At 33.8% G+C, this 25,951-nt stretch overlaps 1 protein-coding gene across 4 annotated transcripts in view; it reads right to left on the bottom strand.

The window, feature by feature from the left end:
* Positions 1-25,951, bottom strand: part of Msrb3 (methionine sulfoxide reductase B3) — a 165,014-nt gene that overhangs the window by 67,054 nt on the left and 72,009 nt on the right. For all 4 annotated transcript variants that reach the window (XM_046430722.1, XM_046430724.2, XM_046430723.2 and 1 more), the window contains one exon: positions 17,107-17,135. In XM_046430722.1, the coding sequence (XP_046286678.1) occupies positions 17,107-17,135 (29 nt within the window). The remainder of the gene's footprint in view (positions 1-17,106; positions 17,136-25,951) is intronic.

The following is a 25,951-nucleotide window of genomic DNA, read 5'->3' as shown; positions in this document are numbered from 1 at the left end:
GCCATAAATCTCCAATGGCAACTATCCCATCGTTTTATTCTTTCTTTCATCAGGGCTGAAGGAGATACGACTGAAAGCACATGGTTGGGGATTTTTCTGGGGAATTTAACATAAGGAAAACAAACTCAGGGCCTAGGGGGCACTGGCAAAAGAAAAATGGTCACCATGGAGTCTGGGATGGATGTGGAAGAAAGTAAAATGATGGGGTATGAAACAGAGTAGGTGGGAGAGGGTCAAGGAAAAGGGTCATGACATGGAAGATGAACAAACTTAGTCAATGGATGACCTTTCCATATTATCACTGAAATCATGCATAAATGTAGAAATAATTAGAGAAGACTAAAATCCTCAATAAATGAAGAACATTTACCAGGAAGCAGATAAATCACAGTAATGAAAAAAGGCATAAGATGGTAAACCTCAAAAGAAGAGTTCTCACATGAGAAGGGAAAGGTAAAGTTCTGACAGAAATAATAAAGAGTTTCTGACAACACTGCCTGTGGGTATGGAGAAAAACTGCAGTTGCAGGAAGGTGGGAGAAGGAGAGAAGAGTGAGAAGGAGGGAGAGAGGGAGAGATAAAGAAATAAAAGAAACATTTTGTGAAGAGATCTGAGAATTTTTAAAAATGTGTATCTACAAAGGTATCAGAGCTCCAAGAAACACAGTAGAAAAGGCTGCAAGCCTAGGAAGAAAGAACCATGGATAAGAAAATAGAATAAATATAAGGGCATGAGCTATAGGATGGGCAAGTACAACTGCAGGGGGAAACTTCTGCATAGCACATTTTGCTAGAGACTCTAAATAATACTGATCAATTCTCCCGTAACAAGAAAAGCATTTAAAAATGGGGCCCCAGATTTTCCACAAACATCATTATTTACTACAAGGAAGAAACCAACCTTTGAGAACATTTACATTAATACCCAAGAAAGTAAAATAGAGGGCTGTCTGATTAGTGCCAGTACTCTTTTCCTCATTTTGTGTTCATAATATTCAAATAAAAAGCTTTTTGTTTATGAAGTGCTTATATAAATAAGTCCGCTCAATTCAGTTGAACTATGCAAGTGGATTTATATAAACAAATCATTATTTTCTCAAACTTTTTCAAGAGCTATTTTGTGAAACACTGAAATGTGGGACCCTCTCACAGAGAGGTGCAATCTGGGCGGCCCCAGGGAGCCTTCTGGAAGAGACACATGGGAACTGATCTCCTGCTCCCACATGAGCAGGAGATCAGTTCCCACGTGTCCCACTTGTCACTCCCAGACAAGTATACCCCCCTGAATACAGGAGTCATTTAGTACAGGGTGAATGGTGGTGATGACGGGAGGTGGGGACCATTTTTCAACTTTGTTGGCCCAAGGACATCACCATTTTCTAGTGGACACAAAGACACTTCATATGTAGAGACCCTTCCTAAACACATAAATCAGCCAGGAACACAGTGTTCAAGTCTTTAAAAAAAGCATTTCAAACTTACTAAACAGGTGAACTAATGTTTCTGAACTTTTTTTTGACAGGAGTAAATGCTAATATTTTCTAAAAGAAATAAAAGGTAATAGAATTATTAGTTGTTTTCTATAGTTTGCATCATGAAAAATTTATGATTCCATTTACAACTCAGTCATACTGAAAAAATATTTCCATCTTATTTTCATATTCTTGGGTGTGAAGAATAATTTTCTTAATGTAACTCCAAAGTAAATATCATAAAAGACAGAAAAGACTAACATATGCTACTAACAAAAAATTTTGACTTTCTATAGAGAAAAAAGCAAAAGCGATCAACTAAGAAAAATATTTCAAGGTTTATCTTTAGATGCAGGAGAAGCATCACTAATGTGTACCATGCACTTTGCTAAGTATTTCAAGTATTATTTTATTTAATCCTCACAACATTGAGGTAGACATTATAATTATTTTGTTTTACAAATAAGGAAACTGAGGCTCAGAGAGATTGCCTTCCTCAAGTCTTATTTTATAGGGCTTAAAAGATCAAGTCAGGATCCAAATAATCTGATCCAAGCCCTGCTCTTATGCCTACCCTCACCTCCCAACATACACAAAGTGTTAGTAAGCAATTAATTCACAAAGGAAGGGTTAGAAATGATCAAAATGAAAAAGAAGAAAACTTGCCAGTCATTAAAAATGAAAATCAAAATAATGAGATTCTACCTTTTATCTACCAGAGATAGACAAAGGAAACAAAAATAGAAATACTCAGACCAAATGGGTAAAAAAAGGGTAATATTCAGAGTTGGTTAGTGTTTTCAGAAAAACAAAACAAAACAAAACAAAACTGCTAAACACAGATTGTGAGAATATAAGTTGAAATAATTTTTTCTGGAAGTCTGAAATATTAAAATAAAATTCAAAAGTCTTAAAAAAATACAGACCTTTTAATTCTTATTTCATTAATTTTATTTTAATTTATTCATGCTGCTGAATTTTCTCTTATTTCTCTTTGTTCATTGCCCTTCGAAGGTTCTCAAACCTTATTGTGTCAAACAAACTCCCTGAATGCCTTTAAAATGAGATAGTGTCATTGTACTCTAACCCTGTCATCCATTAGCTCTACAATAGTCTTACATAAATAAACTCAAAAGTTTAAATAATGAGATAAGAGCAAGAAATATAAGGAAATATAGTCTATATTAAAGGTATATAGCTGTAAAACATTTATAACAAAACTGACACCAAAGGTCTTTGCTTCATTAATCTTTGTGAACTAGAAAAACAAAGTGAAATCCTGTCATCTCTTGTTCTGCTATAATACGCTGCAAATTTTACTAAATATCCAAAAATGGATGATGACATTTAAAAATCAATATGACTTATACTCCAATTTAATCAAAGATGATAATATTCCTTTAAAATTTATAATTTCAGGTATTTAATTTAAAAAACCTCTTCAAACAAAATTCAGGAATTATCAAGACCAAGTTTAAACTATAACATGAAAAATTTTAGCACATTGAGCAAGATATTATATTTAATATGGTCTCCCTCAGTACTGGACTTATTAATTATTTATTGAAGTACATATTTTTAAGTGTTTGATACCTGAAAATTTTAGCAAATGAGTTTAAACTAAATTCAAATCTTACCTATGATTTGATCATTAAAAAAGAAAAAAAGAGTCACCTGGTATGATGGTGCGGTTTAGGAGGCTGAGGCTGGAGGATCTTGAGTTTGAGGACAGCCTCAGCAACTTAGTGAGGTCCTAACTTACTTAGTGAGACCCAGTCATAAAATAAAAAATAAAAAGAACTTGGATTGTAGATCAGTGTTCAAGCACCCCTGAGTTCAATCCCTGATACCAAAAGACAGGGGGAAAAAAATGTCCACCCTTAATGGAAGCACATACAAAGATCCTAGAATCATGTAAGCCCACTTTACCAATTTCCATTTTTAAGGAATTAATACACAATGATGTGACCTCTGCCTTGACATCATCAGAGATGTGAATAACAATCTATAGTATATATAAATAATTCAGATAGTTGGCTATATAGACCATTTTTGAAATAATATCCATTGGAACACCATGGTTTGTGGGGAAAGGAAAGGAATGGTACAAAATATTGTGGATCAGAGACAAGTTAAAAGAGTACTAAAGTAAAGTGGGAGAATGGGAAGGAGGTTACAGATAATGGGTTCTCAACACTAACAGAAAAATACAAGGTCAAATATTTTTGTTATATTAAATGTCAGACAGAATAAAAGGAATAATATGTATAACTAACAACTTGAAGTTCTTTTTTTAAAACTATTTTTAGTTGTATATGAATACAATACCTTTATTTTATTTATTTTTATGTGGTACTGAGGATTGAACCCAGTGCCTCCTATATGTGAGGTAAGCATTCCACCACTGAGCCACAACCCCAGCCCCCTTGAAGTTCTTTTTAAAGGGCAAAAATGTAACCCATCCATCTGAAGCAAACAAAGAAACAAACAGAAAAACCCAAAAAACAGGACCAAAGGGAACACAATAAATTTAAAAAAAAAGAAGAAGAAGAATGGCAGGTACAATTCAAAAACATTTGTTTTCACAGTACATTTAAGTAAGCAAATGTAAATAAAGATTAATTCATTTGGTATTTACTTCTCAAATCATCTGGTTACCACTTGTCACCCAATTGCACTTAATGTGGTAATTAATATAATAGAGAATTAAACAGGCCTCTGTCCCCAAGAAAGTTCAGAGTATAGGAAGTTAATTAAAGTCCACTTTATTTTATTTTGTGGAGTTTTAAAATAGAAATAAGTTTTAAAAGGCAATGTATTTTTTTTCTTACATTGATCTTATAAATTCATAAATATGGCTTGCTAGAAAAATTATACTATAACTGATTGAAGATTAGCTTCAGATTTCTTTCATAAATCAATGCAAGTGTTGATACAAATGGTATACCAGTAGTAACTGGAAATTAAGAAGTGATAAAGCAAAGTTGGAGTGGGACTGAATTGATTCCCCTAAGCAGACACAATCAGAAAAAATGTATAAAGTTTTAAAGGGATTTAATACCAGTTCATATAATTTGCAACATATTTTTGCTTTGGTCTTATCCATTCTCTTCCTCCCACCAAACAAAACCCATATCACTATTCTTTCAAAGACAGGATGATGTGTTTGTTTAAGATGAATGGTATCTTTAGACAAAGCAGACTTCTTCCATTTGCCATTGTACGTAGTATTTACACATAACCTCAGTGAAGGAGAAAAATGGGGGATTAAAAAGACTTCCACTAGGTAAATATGACAGAGAATGAATACACATCATTATCTCTGGATAAAAAAGAGCAATTAGAACCAATGGGCAAAGTTCCAACATTAATAGTTATACTTGTCACCTATTTATGAACATAGAAAACATTTATAGTTAAACATTCTAAAAATGGCCTATTTCCAAATGATGAAGAGCTGTCTAGTTGTAAAGATAAATTTTTAAAAATTACATACTGACTGAAGTGCTACCCTCCCTAATTGAAAATAACAATCTTAGATCTTTCATGCTAAACCTAATAAATCTTAACACTTTAATGAATATATTTAAGGATAGCCCAAAAGCTATATTTTTGTTAAAAATTTGTTCTTAATTTATGCTGTTTGAGCTAAAAAGAAAGCACAATTTGATAAGGTAAAACAACTTCAAGTGGATTATGACTGATATATTTTTCCTGAAGTATTTTACTCGTTATAAATTTTAAGGTAGAAACTTACGATTGTGGTCATTAAAAACAGAATGTGAAAATATTTTAATCTTCTTCAGACATTAATCATGTCATCTTTACTAGATCCCCCCACTAAGTTATTTGAAACAGATTAAAATGTTTTTTAAGCCATAACTTTACTCTTTCTGATCATCTATATAAAACTATGCTATTGATACAGTGACAAGTGTGGATAGCAGATAAGTATAGGAGCTTTCAGTTTTTTGTTATATGAATCTATGACTTGTATTGTGTGTGTGTGTGTGTGTGTGTGTGTATACACATACATACATACATATATAAAAGTTGTATGAATTGGGAAAATATGTTTGGGGAAAATCATGCCAAAAAAGAAAACTGTTAACTCCAGCAGTAAGAACAACAAAATAGGAAAGTGAGTCTCTACCAATAAGGTTATAAAAGAAAAAAATGATTCCAGTCAGACTTAGTGGTGCATGCCTGTAATCCCAATGGCTCTGAAGGCTGAGGCAGGAGGATCACGAGTTCAAAGCCAGCCTTAGCAACTTAGCTAGGCCCTAAGCAACTTAGTGAGATCCTGTCTATAAATAAATATATATATACATAAAGATATATATATATATACACATATATACACACATATATATGTATATATATAAATAAATAAGTATATATACATATATATAAAAGATGACATAATTAATGACTGAAGAAGATTAAAATATTTTCACATTCTTTTTAATGACCACAATTTTAATGTTCTATCCTAAAATTTATAACAAATAAAATATTGCAGGAGAGAAATATATACACATAACACACACACACACACACACACACACATATATATACACACACACACAATCCCACAACCAAAAAGAATAGAGAAAAGAAATGATTCCATTGGGTTCCAATAAAACAAATATGTATTTTGAAAAACCATAAAAGTTTATTTTCTTAAAAACTGATTACAGAGTAGAGGAAGGTGAATAGGGGGAGGGAGGAGGAGAGGGAAAGTGGATGGGGCAGAATCCATAAATTCTCCCAAATTTATGGAATCATATATACTTCAAAATAAAACTAGTTGTTATCAAGATGCATAGCTTTACTTTTAAAATAACTGAACTAATAATGCATCTGTGTTTATATGATTTCCTACTTCAGGAATAAATATTCATTTATCATTACTTAAAATTATTACTCATATTACCAAGAAGTTTACAAATACTAAAATAATAGCAACTAGCTATTGAATCAACTTTTAAATCAACTGCACAACTACACTGGCACTGAGATATAATCATTTTTTCCATAGGTATATAACAGACACATGAGGACAAAACAGTAAGAAATCTCCATTGGCCCTGTTCATTAAAAAATAAATAGCAGAGAGAGGTGACCTTCCTTCATGGTTATCACAATTATGTAAGAATATGCTACCAGTAGTACATTTCTATGCCAAGAATTGCTTCTGCTAGATATTAAATTATTCTAAAATAATTTAGAATAATAATTGCTCAAGGCAATGTGCAAAGTTTATATCAGAAATGTTACAAAAAACTCTGTGAAACTAAACAGGGGCAAATTAAACTTCCAAATTGATGAAAAGGCATTTATTCTGACATTAAAATTTCTTTTTTAAGTTCATACATTCATTTGTGAAAATTTCTTTTAACAAAAATATCAGTGTGTAGTTATATGAAGTTACTTCCAGATCTGACAGATCTGTTATGACTATATTTGATAGTTTATAAAATTATTAAGTTACAAAATTGCATAATAGCTTTACAAAGAAAACTTTTGGAAAAAATAATTATATTTCATCATGAATAAGTTTAATATGATTGCAAAACTTTTAGGAGAGAAATTTTTATTCTCATATATATAATATACATAATGGGAACAATAAGCAGTTCTAAGTTCTAGATATGCAGTATTCTACAATCCTGAAAAAAAAACATATGAAATCATACAGCTAGAAAAATAAATACATTATCACATTGCTTAGAACAAAAGATTTCCTAATACACAAGTCAGTGAAAGCCACATATCTGACAATATCTCAAGGAAAAATGCTAAATAAAATGTAGATTATGATGAAAATAAATTGAGTAAATTCCTATATAATTGAAAAAGCAAGTATGTAGATATAAAGCAAGTTACAATATATAAACAATTAAACAGATTCCTACAACTCAGTTCAAATATATTTCATTTGAATGAAATTTTAATGCTTTCATTCATAATAAAAGCATATTTTTCAAACTCTCAGAATACAATTACATGGAAAAAGTTTAATGCATTTTATTAAAATCTCATAACAAAAATAAATTTAAATCTAAAATGTGAAAATAAACCCCAAACTCTTAATTTTGAATGCCTGGGGAACATAAGACTTATTATTTTGGGTAGAAAAACTACAGATAAGTGTACAACTTGAAAGCGCATTGTTGAGTTTGTGTTGCTGTTTTGTCATAAAATATTTTCTCCATTGTTGAATTTTTTGATCCTTTACACCTCTTACCTTCTACAAATGGCCTTTCTTCCATCCATAATGTGAATGATTTGGAAACAACATAATTTGTAGACATTGTTTTTCAACAAAAATTTTTTTGTTAGTGTCAAATATTCCATATTGTTTCAAAGGGGGCAAAGTATACTTCTTTGCAAAATCAACATCATTCCATGTCATTCAATCACCCACTATTTATTCAACAAACATTATCACATGATATTGTATGAAAACATAATGTCAATGCTTTTAATATATAATAATTAAATTTGGAGGGGGAGAGGGTGCTGGGGTTGTGGTTCAGTGGTAGAGCACTTGCCTAGCCTGTGTGATGCACTGAGTTCAATTCTCAGCACTGCATATAAATAAAGTAAAGAGATCCACCAACAACTAAAAAATTAAAAATAAAATGTAGAGTTTTTTTATATCTTTTGTTCATATTTATTTTTCATCCTGGGAAATTAATGAATAATAATATATAGTCTGCATGAATTAAGTGAATTAATAAATAGAAAGTAAGAATAAAACCAATGTTAGCAATTGTTTTTATTATCATTACCTACAGAGTTAAGTCCAAACTTTTTAGCAGGTAGTCTCTAACAAACTCCCAACTATACCAGGACCCTGCAACAAAAATCCTTCGGTTCTGGCAAGTTGTGTTACCTACTGTTCCTCAAATGCATTTGGTTCCTGTGGCACTATGCCTGACCCTAAGTGGCTCTCTGTTTAAAGCATTCTCCCAATGCCATCCTTAAAGATACCTCCACCAAGAAACTGTGCTAATCAATCCCTATCTTAAAGAATTCTCCTTTCTAATATTCTCCTAGGATTCCACTATAGTCTCCTAGGGGTTGCACTCATATTGCCCTGAACTTACAGATCTCATCTCTTCAATTGGATTATAAGCACCATAAAATAAGAATTGTGTCATAGTCATGTATCCTCTACCATGTCCTACATATAATAAGAGCTCTTCATGCATTCTATATAATAACTAAAGAAGAGAAATGTAGGAGAACATATTGCAAATTTAACACTCTATACCCAGAAATGGCATACCTTCCACTGCAAGAGTTAGTCATATGTCCCCATAGATAGAAAAGGCCTGGAAATCATAATCTCTGGCTAATTAGCCATTTCCCATCAAGAATTCAACACTGCAAATGGGGAAAATAAATCTTTTATCATTATTTAAGCATATCTACCACAATTAGAGAATAGAACAAAGATCTCAAATCTTATGGAATCTTTCAAAAAGACAAATGCCAAATATTTTCTCTGATAATAAGGTGACTGATGCATAGTAGGGTAGGGAGGCGGAGCTTGGGAGGAATAGACAAACTCTAGATAGGGCAAAGGGGTGGAAGGGGAAGAGATGGGGCAGAGGGTTAGCAATGATGGTGGAATGTGATGGACATCACTATCCAAAGTACATGTATGAAGACATGAATTGGTGTGAACACACTTTATATACAACCAGAGATATGAAAAATTGTGCTCTATATGTGTAATAAAAATTGTAATGCATTCTGCTGTCATGTATTTAAAAAATAAAATCAATTAAAAAATTTTGTGGAATTTTTATTTATTGAGTAATTATTTCTTAGCAGATACCAAAGCAATAAAGTTGAAAGAGGCATGGTTGTTGACTTTAAGAAACTCACAGATTTGGAGAAAAAGAAAATATCTATACACATAATTATAGCAGATAAGAAATGCTACCAAAAATGCATGTGCAAGATACAGTTTTTGAACGGAGAAAGGGATGGCTGACTACTGGGAAGGAGTCAAAGCACACCATATTTAATTGAGGCAGCAATACTTGAGGTGAGCATCAAAAGAAAAATAAAATCTTGCCAGACAAATGGTGGAGCTGGGAAGTATCCTATATGCAAAACTCTTTCAAGAACAGAGAATACTCACCAATTGCCTTTTAAGAACACCACCATGCCTACCTGGATACCCAAAGCTGATGGGGAAAAAAAAAAAACACTGCAAAGGAGTAAAACAGGCAAATGTACCAACTCTAAGTAAAATACTAGCAGTGCAATGACAATAATGCAAAAGAACATACAGTGTATCATGACCAAGTTGGGTTTTCCCAGGATTGCAAGGCTGATAAAATATTCAGAAATTATTTAAAGTCAATCAACATAAATGAAAAATGAACAAAACTTGTAGGACTATTTCAATAAATGCATTTAAAAAATGTTTGCTACAAAAAAAAAAAAAAAAAAAAAACAAAGGTTTGCATACAGAAAAATCTCAGAGTCTTTCTATGGAGTTGGGGGGTTAGCAGTGGTAAGAGAAGGGGACAGCACTGGTATTTACCAGTAATAAAATATCTTTCAGTTTCACATATGAATTTGGAATAACATAAGTTTCCTATTTAGAGCAACCTCTATTTGCATGAGCACTGATTTGGAATAATGTCTTTATAAGAAGACAAGCTCAATGCATGATCCAAGCAAGTTGGCTAGCACTAGATCACATGGAGCATGTGAAGCTGACAATATAGGGATGGTGTTATGATTTAGATCTGAAATATCTCCCAAAGGCTCATGTGTTGATGGCTTCGTCCCCAATGCAGCAGTGTTCAGAGGTGGGGCTTTTGGGAAATGATTGGACAATGAGGGCTCTGATCTCATCAATGGGCTTATCCACCCATGGGCTGGTTCATAATTGGTGGCATAACTAAGAGGTGGTGGAAACACTAAGAGGCAAGGCCTAGTTGGAGGAAGTAGGTCACTGGAGGCATGCCTTTGAAGGGTACATTTTCCCCTGGACCCTTCCCCCTCTTTCTTCTTTTTCCTTCTACTTCTCCTCCTACTTCTTCTCCTCCTCCTTCTTCTCCCTTTCCTCCCCACTCTTTCTTCTTCTTCTTTCTTATTCTCCCTCTCCTTCTTCTTCTTCATTCATTCTCTCCCCTCTCCCTCCAGCCTTCCAGCTATGAGATGAGCAGTTTTCCTTTACCATCCCTTCTAACATGATCTTTTTCTGACCATAGACTGAAACCATGAGCCAAAATAAATCTTTCTTCCACTAAGTTATTTTTCTCAGTTATTTTGTCACAGTGACCAAAAAAAACAACTACAACAGATGGTAATATCGAAAGACGAGGAATTCAGGTGAAACGCATTGAATAACAGATTATCTCCTTTCAAAGTCCTCATCAAATAAAATAAAAAACAAATAAATAATGATATAAAAGTTATATTATCTTGAATCAAATTTATCTATTGAATGTGCATCAAACATAGTGTTTTGAATCATCAACAAAGAGTCATAAAAATTAAATCCATATTAAGCCCAAAATATTTATGTACTACTTTTAGATTTACTAACAATTAGTAAGGCCATATTCTTTGAACACTTAGCAATGAAGCAAAAAATATTATCAAAAGCAGAAATGGAAAATTTGGAAATTTAAAACTACTTTCCTAAAAATTATTGTATTCAAAAGAAAATCAAAACTGCAACTATTTAAAATACAGTATAAAAACCTCTAGAATCCAGCTAAATCTTTGATGAAAAAAATTTATGGCTTTAAATGTTTTAATTCTGAATTAGCAAAAGAAAAAAATATAAGATTTAAATATGTAGCATAGTGGTACACAAGAAATCCAATATAACCACTAAAATTTTTAGAAATAAGAAGAGACCTCACTTAAATCTATTTCATCCAAACCTCAGTAGTTAGCCACTATGCCTTGCTAACTACTAGTTTATAAAAGAAGCTGAATGTTTTTGTCCCCTTTACTTGCTTTTTTATAATATAGTAAGCTATTGTAGAGAAGGTTGCCTGACTTTTTAGGTCAACCTTGAATATGATCCAGATAGGTATAGATAGATAGATGGATCAATAGATAGATATCTGTAAAGAATAAAGTATTCACAAATATTTGTCATTGTTCTCATCTCAATCTTGTGATGATAATTAAATGTCACTCTTTATTGAAAGCTATATAAAAAACTACAATGCTAACTGTTAGCATTATTGAGCTAGTCTCTTAAAAACTCAAAGTGGAAAACAAAGTGACATGGTTTGAATAAAGACAGGTGATTTTTGTCTAAACCTAAAAGATAATCACCTCATGCTTAAATATCAAGAGTTCTTTAACTCACCATCTGGATCTAAGTTTAGCCTTGTTAGGCCACCTCAGTTAAATATGGAGAGAAATCAATGTGAATTTGTACAAAGGATCAAGTAATGTAAAATTCCATGAGAGGAAGAATTGTACCCCCTTTTTCATAACTATAACCTCAACATGTTGCATATAGTATGCTCAATAAATATATGTAGAATGAATAAATAGAGGAAAAATCAGTAGTTCTTATTCGTGATACTGAATTATGCCCAAATACAGATTCAATATTCATATCAAATGATTTATATTTGCTTTCCTTGTTCTTCATTGTTACAAGACCTTTGAAAATAAAAGAAATGTAAAATGGCAAAACTGAACTGTGCAACAAAAAAGTATTGTCAACATATTCTCACACAAGAACTGAAAATCTTTTTCTAACTAATATTTCTTGAAGAAGGCTTACCATGTTAGACAAATTGTCTTATCTGTTAATAAGCTTTGAAAATTCAAGTTGCATAACATTTAAATTCCTCATTTCCTTTCAGCTTGTGGCTACCATAACAGCTCACTCAATTCTTCACTGCCCTTATGCTTTAACTGATTGTGTTCTTTGATTTCCTTATTCTGGTGTGTAGATTCCTTTTAAACTACAGATCCTAAAAGCGACACTAGCTGCTTTTTGTTCTTTGGAAGCTTTCCCCCCCTCTCTTCAGGATAATTATATTCTGTTGTGCCTTTTATTATCGTGTCTTTAAGGATCTCCTAACCTTCTACACTCTAGGGCTTTATTTAATAGTGAGCTCCCGCCTCAACCCTCCACACTAAACCATGCTCATTAGGTTTCTTAATCCTCCATAATTTGCTTTCATGAAATCTTATACCTTTGAGTTGCTATGCTCTATGAGCCCATTTCCTTAGTACAGCTATTCCAAGAAGCCCAGAATCAACAAGCACTAAACATAAGCTTATTCACTTTCTCGGCCAACATGACTCGAAAGGAAAAAAAAAAAAAATCTTTGTTTTGAATGTTTATGGACCATGAAACGATACCATTTAACTTGGTATTTCATTTTCTCACCCAAACATTGCCTGAGATGGTGAAGACTACAAAATTAGCCCACAGACAGTCCTTAACATTGTTATTAACTTAGGAGCATCAGGTTCTTCTTAGAACAGAAATAACAATATCATAATGCTATATTAGTGATCAGTAAATTCTAGCTATAGCTTTGCCTTCTCAGAATTCAGAAGAAGAGAAAAAAGTATTTTTCCTCTTATTCTACAAAGTTCTGTTTTTTCAAGTGGTGGCGGTTTGTTTTGGGGGGAGGAGTTACTAGTGATTGAACCCAGAGGTGCTTAACCACTGAACTACATCCTCGGCCCTTTTTATATTTTTTATTTTTGAGACAGGGTCTTGCTAAGTTGTTTAGGGCCTCATTAAGTTGTGAAGGTGGCTTTGAACTTGGGATCTTCCTGCCTCGGCTTCCCAAATTGCTGGGATTACAGGCGTGTGCCACCATGTCCAGCACTCAAATGGGTTGTTTTCAAAAGACGTGTGCATGTTCTTGACCATAGAGCTAGCTAACTCTGGTCTTTTTCAGCAGCTCATCCTGTTTTCTCTTCCATTCTACTCTTTACTAACACCTTGGTTAATAGGGTATGTTAAAAAGAGCCAAGACAGCACATATTTTCACTTTTTATTTTTAACTTCCTAGCAACCTTGGTTTAAAAAATAATCTTGGTAGTGGACTGAAAGAGTTAATGAAGTTTCCAAAGGTGCCTAGCTTACTCCAGCAAAGTTTACACTTCAACCCTGTGCATGTTAACTTGTGATCCTCCCCATCCAGATGATAGAAAGCAAAAGCCAGTAAGTTCTTTATTTAATTGGTTTGCATCCACACGCTGACCTCCAGGGCTCTGTTTATATAGCCTATCATGCAATATGCTCCACAGTTCTCTGCTTCTTTCCAAAGCATGTTTCTCCTGAGATTTGATATATGGCTTTCATGTTTAATCACTACATTAAACTCAATGCTCTGTTTCCTCCAGCATCAACTAACTTCCCTTCTTGGGAGGTGGGGAGAAGAGCACAGCTTCTTGCTACTTTTGAACATAAAAGGAAGTCTGTTTTACTCTATTAGTAAAATCACCAGTTCCACATGATCTAGGCAAGCAACATTATTATTACATCAACTAGGAACTGGTGTTAAAATGGAAACCTTAAAAAAAAAAATTGTGGGTTTGCTGTTCTCAACTGGCAAAGCCAAAACCTTAGATGATCCAGTTATAAATCAACAGAAAAGGTTTTTAATCAGCACGTAACTCAATATACAGAGATCACAGCTATATAGCAACTAAAGTTTTAGCCAAACTAATTGTGAGGATAGAACATTCCTGAGATTCTCAGATCAGAATTAAATCAGTGCCTCTGCCTTGTGGTGAAAGGTTTTCTTAACAACACAATGCCCCATAAAAAGAATTTCCAAAGTTTCCGTAACTAAATGCTATGATTCTTTTCATAATAATTTGTATGTGATCCATATTTCTAAGATAGATGATAACCTCTGAAATTAATTGACACTTTTCAATAAGTCAAGACAATCTATAATTTTCAGTTTTTTAAAAAATCATGTGAAATATATGTATTTTACTTTAAAATATTCTGAACAAAACTAGGGGAAACAAATGTAATCAATTATTAATAAGTAAAATTTAGATGCTGGTTATTTGGATGCTCATAATGTTATTCCTCTATTTTCAAATGTGGTTGAAATTTTTCACTATAAAAATTTTTAAATTAAAAAATACCAGGAGGTTGTTTGTGAACTTGCTTTTATAAAACAAATCGTTACAATTCGGATAGAAATTTTATATCATTTTCTATGTTGATTATTTGATACATATTAAACTGAAAAATTGTTTTTACCTGTGCAGGCAATGAAAACTTTTTTTCCTCCTGAATCTCTTTCCATACCCTGAAACTCCTTTGTACAAACTACAAATGTTGTGCAGTAGGCTCTGCATAAATTGGATACTTTCCTTTAAAATATATTTTTTTCTGTGTGTGTGTGTATGCACACATATATGTATACACATATTTTATATGTGTATATATAAATACATGAAATTTGACTTTGAAATCCTTTCTTTTATGGCTAGTCACTGACCAGAGTATTTATTTTTTAAGGTTTCTTTTCTTAGTAAGATTGACATCATTCTTCATTTAGAAATCTTGCTTTGTCACAGCTGTATACAACATTAAACAGAGCCAGTTTACTTTCTTCTGTATTCAATGAACAATAGAAAATCTGAACCTATTAAAGTCATACATTTAATTGTTCCAATATGCTACCTTATTTCTAACCAAAATTTGCATGAGACAAAATGCCAAAGAACAAACTTCTCGCTTCCTTTGTCATGATTTCTCATTCAATATCCAGCTAAAAGAGCTTTAAGAAAAATAATTACCTATTTCTTAATTTGAAACCATCTGAATTTCCTCTATATTTAAACTCAAAATTAAAAGAATAAATAAACTTTTAATCAGTATTACCCATAAGACTTTAAGAGTGCAGAACTTTGTAGTTCTCAAAGACATGCAGATGTTGTCCATGTAGACAGTAAAACAAAAAAATTAGGACTTGAAAAAAACAAGATTCATGGACAAAATCTTTGGTTACTGTGAGTGAAAGATATGTGCACGTACAGATGTTATAACTATTTCCATGATAAATACTAACCTTCAGTACAAGAAGTTAGCAGCACACTTTAATTTGGATTTGAAAATTTAACATAAATTATCTGATTTTGACAATAGCTGCCTAATATTTCAGTTTTGTACACCATTTCCAGGTTTACCTTTGAAATGAACCTTGTGGACTTTTTCCTTTTTAAAAGCTATATTCCAGATTCTGTGCCTTAAAACCAGTTTCTGGTTTGCTGTTTAGGAAAATTAAATCAGATCATAAGAAAGTAAGTTCTTAAATATTTTGTAACTGACTGTTATGTAAAAACATTTTACTTACTTTTCAATTGTATTTATAAATTGTAAGTATTAACAAAATGAAAAAGACTTTTCACCATATTCTGAGTCACCTTCAGTTCAATAAAAGTCAAGTAGCTGGTACAATGGCACCACATCTTTAGTCTCCAGATAGTTAATACTGTTTACCAAAACTGTTCATGTTACACTATCACTGTCATCTGTAATTCAGAAGACCTGGGACACACAGAATAAGAGGATTCCTGGAATCAAGATTCTCAACTTAGGTGAATTTGTTACTTTAATGTATAAACTTCATAAAAAAAAAAGAGTCTCACCTAATTGAGGAAAGTCATAAAGCAATACGATAAAAGATGATGCTTATAAAGAAGAAAAGCATGTTAGCTCCTTAATACCACTATCAAAAAGTATTTGTAGCACTTGGTTCCTTTGTGATATTAATAGGCAAAAATATTTTTAAGTTAAAACATAGTGGAACTCACACCAGAGTAAGAATGTTACTTTTAAACTCAACACGCTATATATTTTTCTGCAAATTATTTTCTCCTGGAATCAAAAACTAATGTTTATCTATTAATAGTTTATTAAAAGACATTAATTCCTGTAAAACTGAACATGAAACAATTTTTTTTATTTATAATTAAAGTAAATATCATCAAGAACTCTGAAGCAATAAATCTCAGAAGCAACAATAAAGACATAGTCAAACCTGAGGATTACATGGCTACATCATGCTTTACAAAAAGAAACCATAGAATGAAGCTGATATGCCAGTTTGTGAGAATATAAATTTTGTCTTAATAGATATAAAACAACTGTTTAAGGTGATTTTCATTTTCCATAACCCCCAATAAAACATTTTTTTAAAAACAAATTCATAGACAAATTCCATTTTTATTGGCTGAAACTCGTCATACTTTGCTGGATTAAATGCATCTATCACCCACATTTGCTGACAAATAACTTTAGAGAATCTTCAAATTATTCAAGATGCTTTTTCCATGGAGAAAATAATATTCTATTTTGAGCAAAAAGTATGTACGACCCCCCTCCTCTGCTTTTAAACTGAAACTCTGCAGATATAGAATACTTAATGCTTATTGCAGAACTATGAAGAATCCCAAAGTGAACATCTCAAATTATGATTTGAAGCAGCCAATAGCTCTGCTTTGAGGTGGGGCTCATGTTTTGAAAAGAGACTGCCCAGTCTGTTTAAAATCAAAATGGTTCTTGATCTGATGAATTACTCCTCAGAGAATAATGTAAATAAAATATAGCCAGAATAACGTTATTAATGTAAACATACCTGAACCGGAGTCAAATTTGGTTTCTGACCTGAAAAGTGAAAAAAAGTTTAGAATATAAAAATAGTTTGTAAAATAACAACAGTTATTTCATGGGAAGGGGGTGTAATAGTTATAGATTTCTGTATGTTGACCAAGAAGTAAAATGTAAATATAAAATTTATATTTTTAAAATGTAAATACACAATTTACATTTCTAAAATGTAAACATATATTTATTTTAACCATTTTCAGTGCATGCATTAACCTAGGTCCCCTAAAAATGCACAAATCAATACAGATAGCACAGTATGGAAAATGACACCAACATTTTAGTGTTTTTTTTTTTTAAGAAACAGGATAAATTGTGTTTTTTAAAAAGTACCCAACCTTTCAGATTAACTTGCTTCAGTAATATAATAAAGTAATAAAAACCCAGATTTATAATTATTCTTTTTACTTCATTATTCAAGATTTCCAACTATTAATACCAAATAATTTCACTCAGTTCTTAGCACATAGCAAATGAACCTAGTAACCCCATACATTTAATAAGGAGAAAAAAAAACTGAGCCCTTGTGGGAATATTATGTTTCAGATATAGGTTAATACTGGTTGTAAATTCAGAAGCCTTTGAAGCTCTCAGATCGGCTGTGGGAAAACTTCTGTTGGGTAATTACTCTCAAGATGCTGCTGATGTGCTGTCAAGCAGAATTAACCCTATGACTAGGCCTATCTACACAGGCTACTATAAGACAGCATTGTCTATATCTAGCTCTCAAACCAATTAGTGGGCATGCTCCAGTCGGATTTATATCACACATTAACAATCAATAGTATATATGTTCACAGCTGCCATAGCAAGATACAAGAAGCAAGCAGCAGGAGTCCTGTTAAAGGATGTTACATTGACAGAGAAGATTTTTTTTCCTAGGGAAATGTAGTTAACTAACTGGGAAAGGAGATTTCTTTGAATTTATGCCAGAGTACCAAAGCACTTTTGGAAGCAGTGGCTTTCTTCACCTAAATTAGTTTCAAGAAGTCATCAAAGAGGGGGAGAGAAGATAAGCAAGAGGCTTCTTTCATCATAAAAATTCATTTTCTCAAGTACTCCCAAATAGTTTCACCTGATGCTTAAACATATTCAGTATGTGTATATATAAATAAATAGATGATAGATAGATAGACAGACTGTGTGTAGTGCGCACACACACACACCTGCACCCATGGTTTTCAACCACTGTAATCCAGGTCCACTTCTTCTAAGCCCAATCCTCATCTCAGTTCCTCTCTCTTCCAGGTCCCTTTCTCTTTGCAGATGCAACCCCATTTTGTCCTCTCTGATTCTGGAAAGCTTTACCTCAAGCCTACCACCATGATTTCACTAAGGCTGATGGCAACTCTAAATGCTCTTACCACACATTATCTAGCTGGCTTCCTTATCTAGGTCCCCCACTAGACTACAACCTTGCCTTATTAACCTCTGTAGGCAGGACACCTAAACAGTGCCTGATTCATGTGTTTAGATGTCTGTTAAGAAAACTTTTGCAAGTATAATATACATCCCTTGTCCTCCTTTCCTATATAAAACCAGAGGATTCCTTTCTTCTGAGGTTCTCTTCATCTATGTGCTAAAATGCACTCTTCTATCTGCCTTGAAGCCAAGCTGTATGAATTATTATTCCTTCTCTCTGTCATTCTCCAATATCTGGCCCTCTACAGCTTCCTCTTTCCTTCAGCATATAAGTACTCCAGAATATTTTTTTAAAGTCTTCCTTTAAATCTTTTTGTTTTGTTATCCCTCGTGTCCTCTGGCTTTACAATCAAGTTTACTGTAAAGCCAAGTTTACCAGCTTCACAGCTATATCCTATGTCATCTGTCTTCCTTCTCTGACTTCCCAACATAGCCACTCCTCCAGCAACTACAATTGTCCCTTGCTAAGGCTTATCCATGGCTTCCTTACTTAAAATGCAGAAGCCTTTTTATAGTCCCTATTCTAGGAATCTCTCGCTCCTTGGACATGCAGGTACTTCTTTCCAGTGTGCGTTTGGTAGCATCTTGCCTTCTCCCTGAACCTCTCAACCACTGTGCTCCTCCCTCAGTTTATTCCATAGCATGGGGCTTGGCATGGCATTCCCCAGACTGTGTGGCACTGACACTGCATTCCGTGAGGTGCAGAATGGGTCTCATGTATTTTCATATTCCCAACACTTAGCACAGCACGAGAGTTCATGAAAATTTGTAGTAAGAATTAATCCATGAACAAATGAATCTATACATTAACAAAAAGCCAAAAGCAAATATAATGACAAAATAGCTATTTTGAGATATGAAAACTCATGTCAGAAAACTTTTATTTTTCAAGCCATCTTATCTTCTTCAGGAATTGGTAGTCAACATAATATGAGGAAGTCAATATGATCAAGTAATACAGACAGGAACAAATAAACAGCAAGGGCAAAAAAGAATACACAATCACATGGAATGTACAAGAAAGGCAAAGAGAGATGTTCATTCATTTATTTGAAATCCATTTCTTGTGTGCTTATTTTCAGTGACATACTATGCTAGATGGTAGAGATAAAAAAAGGCAAAAAAATATTGAATAAGATGCATAAATATAGCTGTCTCTCCAAAAGGCATCCACTTTACTCCTTGACTACATATTCACATCTAAGCTTAAAACTATACAACTGTTTTATTGTTTTGGTTTTGATAATCACCAAAAGATGGTGATAATAGGACAGACCCTTATTGCTTTCTATCATCCATTATCCCCTTTTTAAATTTAGAAATAGAATATCTGAGTTTTAAATGGTCACATGGCTGCCTAGGTAGGAGTTTTTCCACACAACTTCCCACCTCTCTTGTGGCTAGTTTTGACCATGTGACCTAATTACATTGCACCAGCCTACCCACCTTAAAGGTTCCAGCACATGAACACTGACACACTAGAGACCAAGGTTCCGGCATATGAACCTTTGGGGGATACCCTCAAACCATACCCAAACCATAGCAAGACTTAAACTGAAGTTTCCAAATATTTAAACTTAGAAAAGAAGGTTTCATGAATTTTAAACCAGAATTCAAGTATCATTCTTATCATACTTTTTAAATAATAAAAATATTTAATAAAATATTCATTTGATAATAATTACAGATTCTCAAAAGAAGGAAGTTTTAGTCATTTAGTCATTTTAGAGTTGTATATTCCTGGGTAAATTTATAAAACTACTGTTTTCTACTTCAGAGAACAGCCCATTATCTATGAAAGTTCTATGTGTATTGAAGTAAAAATGTTTATTTTTACTTACTTATTTTATTGTCACTCTTAGGGAACAAAGTCTCAGAGAACATTGTTATTTGCTTAATGTTCAATTGTTTCAAAAAATTTAAAATGGGAATAGCATAAGTATGAACTATAAATTAATAGAATTAATGTTTCAAAAGTTTCAGACAACATGTAAAAAAGTGAATTTGCTGTTCTTTTTTTAATTGATTTCAATTAACAATTCTAGCTGCAGAAAATTATTAGAGACAAGAAGCAGGAGTGACAGATTGACTTTGCCTATAAATTCATTATACACAGCAACTCAATGGCAAATTTTTCTAGGACAATCCCAGTCAAATAATCTATTCAATTGTCCCCTTCAAACATAGAAATTTTTTGAAAATTCCAATATGTCAGGATCCTACTTGTAAGTCTAAGAATTTCTTCCTACCCCTAGAAGTAATTCAAAGACCTTCACAGGGCCAGAGACTAGTAATAACAGCAGTGAATATTTATGTGCCTTTTTAAAGTTACATAAACACAATACTCTTCCCCTGCCTGGAATGCTCCCATCCTCCCTGCCTAGCATACCTTAACCCCTTTGCAACCTCACTTCTGAAAAATTTTTCTACAGATTAGCTTAATCATCTTTGAAAGAGTGGCCAGTCTAGGTTAAATATCTTCTTTCAAAGCACCAGTCACTCCTTCCTTGTGATTCTATATTTGTTCATATGATTATCTGATCGTACTAAAAGAGTTTAATAATAATATTTAGATACCATTAGTTACCTACCTAATATCCATTCTCGTTTCCTCAATAACATAATACCAATTTTTGAAGGGCACTAAAAATATAACCATCCCAGAGATGAATCATAATTGGGCTAAGCCAATCATTGTAATCCTTTTTTGTCAGTGACTGGATCCAGGATAAGCACTTACCCCAATTCTGAGCGGTGAGCAGTACTGAGAAGGCCTCTGTTGGTAGTTCTTAGAAAAGTCATTCTTTATGGAAAAGAGAAGGGTGACTTAGGGAGAAGGCCCTTCTTCTACTCTCCCTCTTCTCAGCCATTGAGGTTACCATGTAAGAATACATAAACAATCTTGCAGCCCTGAGTAATGTTGCCCTAGAACCAGGACATCATTACAATTCCAGATCAGTCGTTTTCTGGAGCTCTTACTAACAGTGAGCTCTAGCATTGTCCAGCCACTGTTACTCAGACATTTTTGTCCTTTTAATCAAAAGTTCTCTAATAGATATTCATATCATAGCCTAAATTATGTGCTATCTATTTACTGTGCTTAAAACACACATTATAGACACACATTATAGACACATTAACTACAACTAAAAACTAAAAAAAATAAATCAAAGATGTCCATCAACTAGATAATTTTTTAAAACCCAAAAGCATAAATGAGAAAACCCCAAAAATTTAGAAATTAAGATAATCATGAGCAAAAGAGAAGCCAGAACTCAGCCAAGCCACTTTGAAAACATGATACAATTACAACTTCTATGATGAATCGTGGTTTAACAAAATATTGCTTTATATGTCTTTTAACTTTCATGTGAAAATCAAATTTATGATTGCTTGGTTAAGAAATATTACTAAAATAAAGCATGCCAAAGTCTTAAAGTCTGCCAATATTAAAAAGAAATAAATCATATTCAAAGGAAAAGTCTAAATTCATTATAAGAAACTAATATCTGAAAGAACAAATTAAGACATAAAAATTATCAAAAGATACTAAAAAATGACACTGTATAAAATATATTTATTTAGAAGCTGTGTTTAGTATCTTTTTTTTTCAACAAATGTTTATTTAAGCTTTTAGGAACAAGACTCTATGCTAGACACTGGAGATCTAAATAGTAAACAAACAGGCATACTCTTTGTTCACAATGAGGTAATGATCATGGAAAAGATAGAAGGAATAGATAGGAATAAACAGACCCGAGCTACTTCCCAGCTCTTCTACTTTTTACCTTATATGACTTTAGAGAAGTATGATTATCATTCTACATCTCTGTTTTACTGCCTATAGAATAGAGTAATATATTTGCCTTTTAAAACTTTGGGGTAGAATAAATGAGAATAAACAAAATGCATAGGACAGCTCCTGATACATATTAGAAATTGAGTAAAACATAGGTTTTGTCTAAGCAAAATAAATTAATTAATAAAGTTGACCTATGGCTGCAAGTAAAATTACTAATATTTTGTCAAATTAAAAAATAGCATTATATTATAGAAAGAATTATTACTCTGTTTGATATCTCACATAGGTGCAACATAAATGATACAGAAAAATAAGAGGATAGTGATAAAAATAACTGAAGAAAATGGAAATGTTAGAGCAGAGCCGCCGCCCGCGACTGCAAGGTAGGCAGACCTGTGACCGACCGGCAGAACAGGCCCAGCGGCCCGCTGGTGTGGTAGACATATCACCCCAATTGGAGGAGGGGCAGAGCCGCTGCCCCCGCCTGAAAGGTAAGCAGACCTGCGAACGACCGGCAGAACAGGCCCAGCAGCCTGCCGGCGTGGTAGACACATCACCCCAATTGGAGGAGGGGCAGAGCCGCCGCCCGCGCCTGCAAGGTAGGCAGACTTGCGACCGACAGGGAGAACAGACCCAGTGGCCCGCCGGCGTGGTAGACACATCACCCCAATTGGAGGAAGGGCCCAGCTGCCGCCCGCAAGGTAGGCAGACCGCACGTCCCGGAAAAGGGGTCCAGCGGCCTGCCGGCCTAGTTGAAAGATCACCCCAATTGGAGGAGGGGCACAGCCGCCGCCCGCGCCTGCAAGGTAGGCAGACCTGCAACCTGGAGAACAGGCCCAGCGGCCCGCCAGCGTGGTAGACAGATCACCCCTATTGGAGGAGGGGCCCAGCCGTTGCCCGCAAGGTAGGCAGACCACGCGACCTGGAGAAGGGGCCCAGCGGCCCCCAGCATGATAGACAGATCACCCCAATTGTAGGAGGAACACAGCCGCCGCCCGCCCTTGCAAGGGAGACTTTGCAACTATACAAGAGCAATATAAATATATAGGGGGAAAATTCAATAACAACAGTTTCACCAAACAGAAAGAAACGCAAGCAATATGAAAAGACAAGGAAAGAAAGGACCACAAGCAATGCAGGTCAACTCAACATTAGAATAGGTATCAGCTGCAGCAGATGGAATGTCAGATAAAGAATTCAGGATTTACATGCTTCAGATGATCTGGAGTCTCAAGGAAGACATTAGACAGCAAAATCAGACAATGAAAGATCACTTCGACAATGAATTACATAAACAAATCCAAGAAGCAAAAGATCAACTATACAGGGAGATAGAGGTTATAAAAACAAACAAACAGAAATCCTAGAAATGCAGGAAGCAATAAACCAACTTAAAAACTCAATGGAGAATACTACCAGCAGAGTAGAACACTTAGAAGATAGAACATCAGACAATGAAGACAAAGTATTTCAACTTGAAAAGAGCATAGACAGCTCAGCGAGACTCTTAAGAAACCATGAGCAGAACATCCAAGAAATATGGGATAACATAAAGAGACCAAACTTAAGAGTCATTGGGATACAGGAAGGTATAGAGGTCCAAACCAAAGGAATGAGCAATCTGTTCAACGAAATAATACGAGAAAACTTCCCAGACTTGAAGAGTGAGACAGAATCCCAAATCCTAGAAGCCTACAGGATGCCAAATGTGCAAAATCATAAGAGATCCACACCTAGACACATTATAATGAAGATGCCCAACATACAGAATAAGGAGAGAATTTTAAAAGCTTCAAGAGAAAGGAAGCAGATTACATTTAGGGGTAAACCAATCAGGATAACAGCTGAACTTTCAACACAGACTCTGAAAGCTAGAAGATCCTGGAACAACATATTTCAAACACTGAAAAAAAATGGGTTCCAACCAAGAATTGTGTATCCAGTGAATTTAAGCTTCAGGATGGAAGATGAAATTAAAACCTTCCACGATAAGCAAAAGTTAAAAGAATTTGCAGCTAGAAAACCATCTCTTCAAAACATCCTTGGCAAAACATTACAGGAAGAGGAAATGGAAAATAACAATGAAAACCAACAGTGGGAGGTAGTACAGTAAAGGGAAAAAATAATCAAAGAGGAAAAACAAACCATGGTAAGTAACATAAATAAACAAATATGGCTGGAAGAACAATCTATATCTCAATAATAACCCTAAATATTAATGGCTTAAACTCACCAATTAAGAGACACAGGCTAGTAGAATGGATCAAAAAAAAGATCCAACAATATGCTGCCTACAGGAGACGCATTTGATAGGAAAAGACATACACAGACTGAAGGTGAAAGGTTGGGAAAAATCATATCACTCATGTGGACTTCGGAAACAAGCAGGAGTGTCCATACTCATATCAAATAAAATAGATTTCAAGCCAAAGTTAATAAAAAGGGATAAAGAGGGACACTACATACTGCTCAAGGGAACCACACACCAACAAGACATAACAATCATAAATATATATGCTCCAAACAATGGTGCAGCTATGTTCATCAAACAAACTCTTCTCAAGTTCAAGAGTCTAATAGACCACCATTCAATAATCATGGGAGACTTCAACACACCTCTCTCACCACTGGACAGATCTTCCAAACAAAAGTTGAGTAAAGAAACTATAGAACTCAATAATAAAATTAATAACCAAGACTTAATTGACATACATAGAATATACCACCCCAACATCAAGCAGCTATACTTTTTTCTCAGCAGCACATGGATCCTTCTCCAAAATAGATCATATATTATGTCACAGGGAAACTCTTAGACATTATAAAGGAGTAGAGATAATACCATGCATCTTATCTGATCATAATGGAATGAAACTGGAAATCAACGATAAAAGAAGGAAGGAAAAATCATGCATCACTTGCAGAATGAACAATAGGTTACTGAATGATCGATGGGTTATAGAAGACATCAAGGAGGAAATAAAAAAATTCTTAGAGACAAATGAAAACACAGACACAACATATTGGAATCTATGGGACACAATGAAAGCAGTTCTAAGAGGAAAATTCATTGCTTGGAGTTCATTCCTTAAAAAAAGAAAAAACCAACAAATAAATGATCTCACACTTCATCGCAAAATCCTAGAAAAAGAAGAGCAAAACAACAGCAAAAGAAGTAGAAGGCAAGAAATAATTAAAATCAGAGTTGAAATTAATGAAATCGAAAGAAAAGAAACAATTAAAAAAATTGACAAAACTAAAAGTTGGTTCTTTGAAAAAATAAATAAGACTGACAGACCCTTAGCCATGCTAACGAATTGAATAAGAGACAGAACTCAAATTACTAGCATACGGGATGAAAAAGTCAATATCACAACAGACACTTCAGAAATACAGAAGATAATTACAAATTATTTTGAATCCTTATACTCCAATAAAATAGAAGATAGTGAAGGCATCGATAAATTTCTTAAGTCATATGATCTAACCAGATTGAGTCAGGAGGATATAGACAACCTAAACAGACCAATATCAATTGAGGAAATAGAAGAAGCCATCAAAACACTACCAACTAAGAAAAGCCCAGGACCGG

This window comes from Marmota monax, unplaced genomic scaffold (genome assembly GCF_021218885.2).
Source record: "Marmota monax isolate L192 unplaced genomic scaffold, Marmota_monax_Labrador192_F-V1.1 WCK01_AAM20220418_F8-fsc00056, whole genome shotgun sequence".
Classification (NCBI taxonomy): domain Eukaryota; kingdom Metazoa; phylum Chordata; class Mammalia; order Rodentia; family Sciuridae; genus Marmota; species Marmota monax.
The sequence above is the reverse complement of the archived record's forward strand: the minus strand, read 5'-3'. Positions and strand labels throughout refer to the sequence as shown.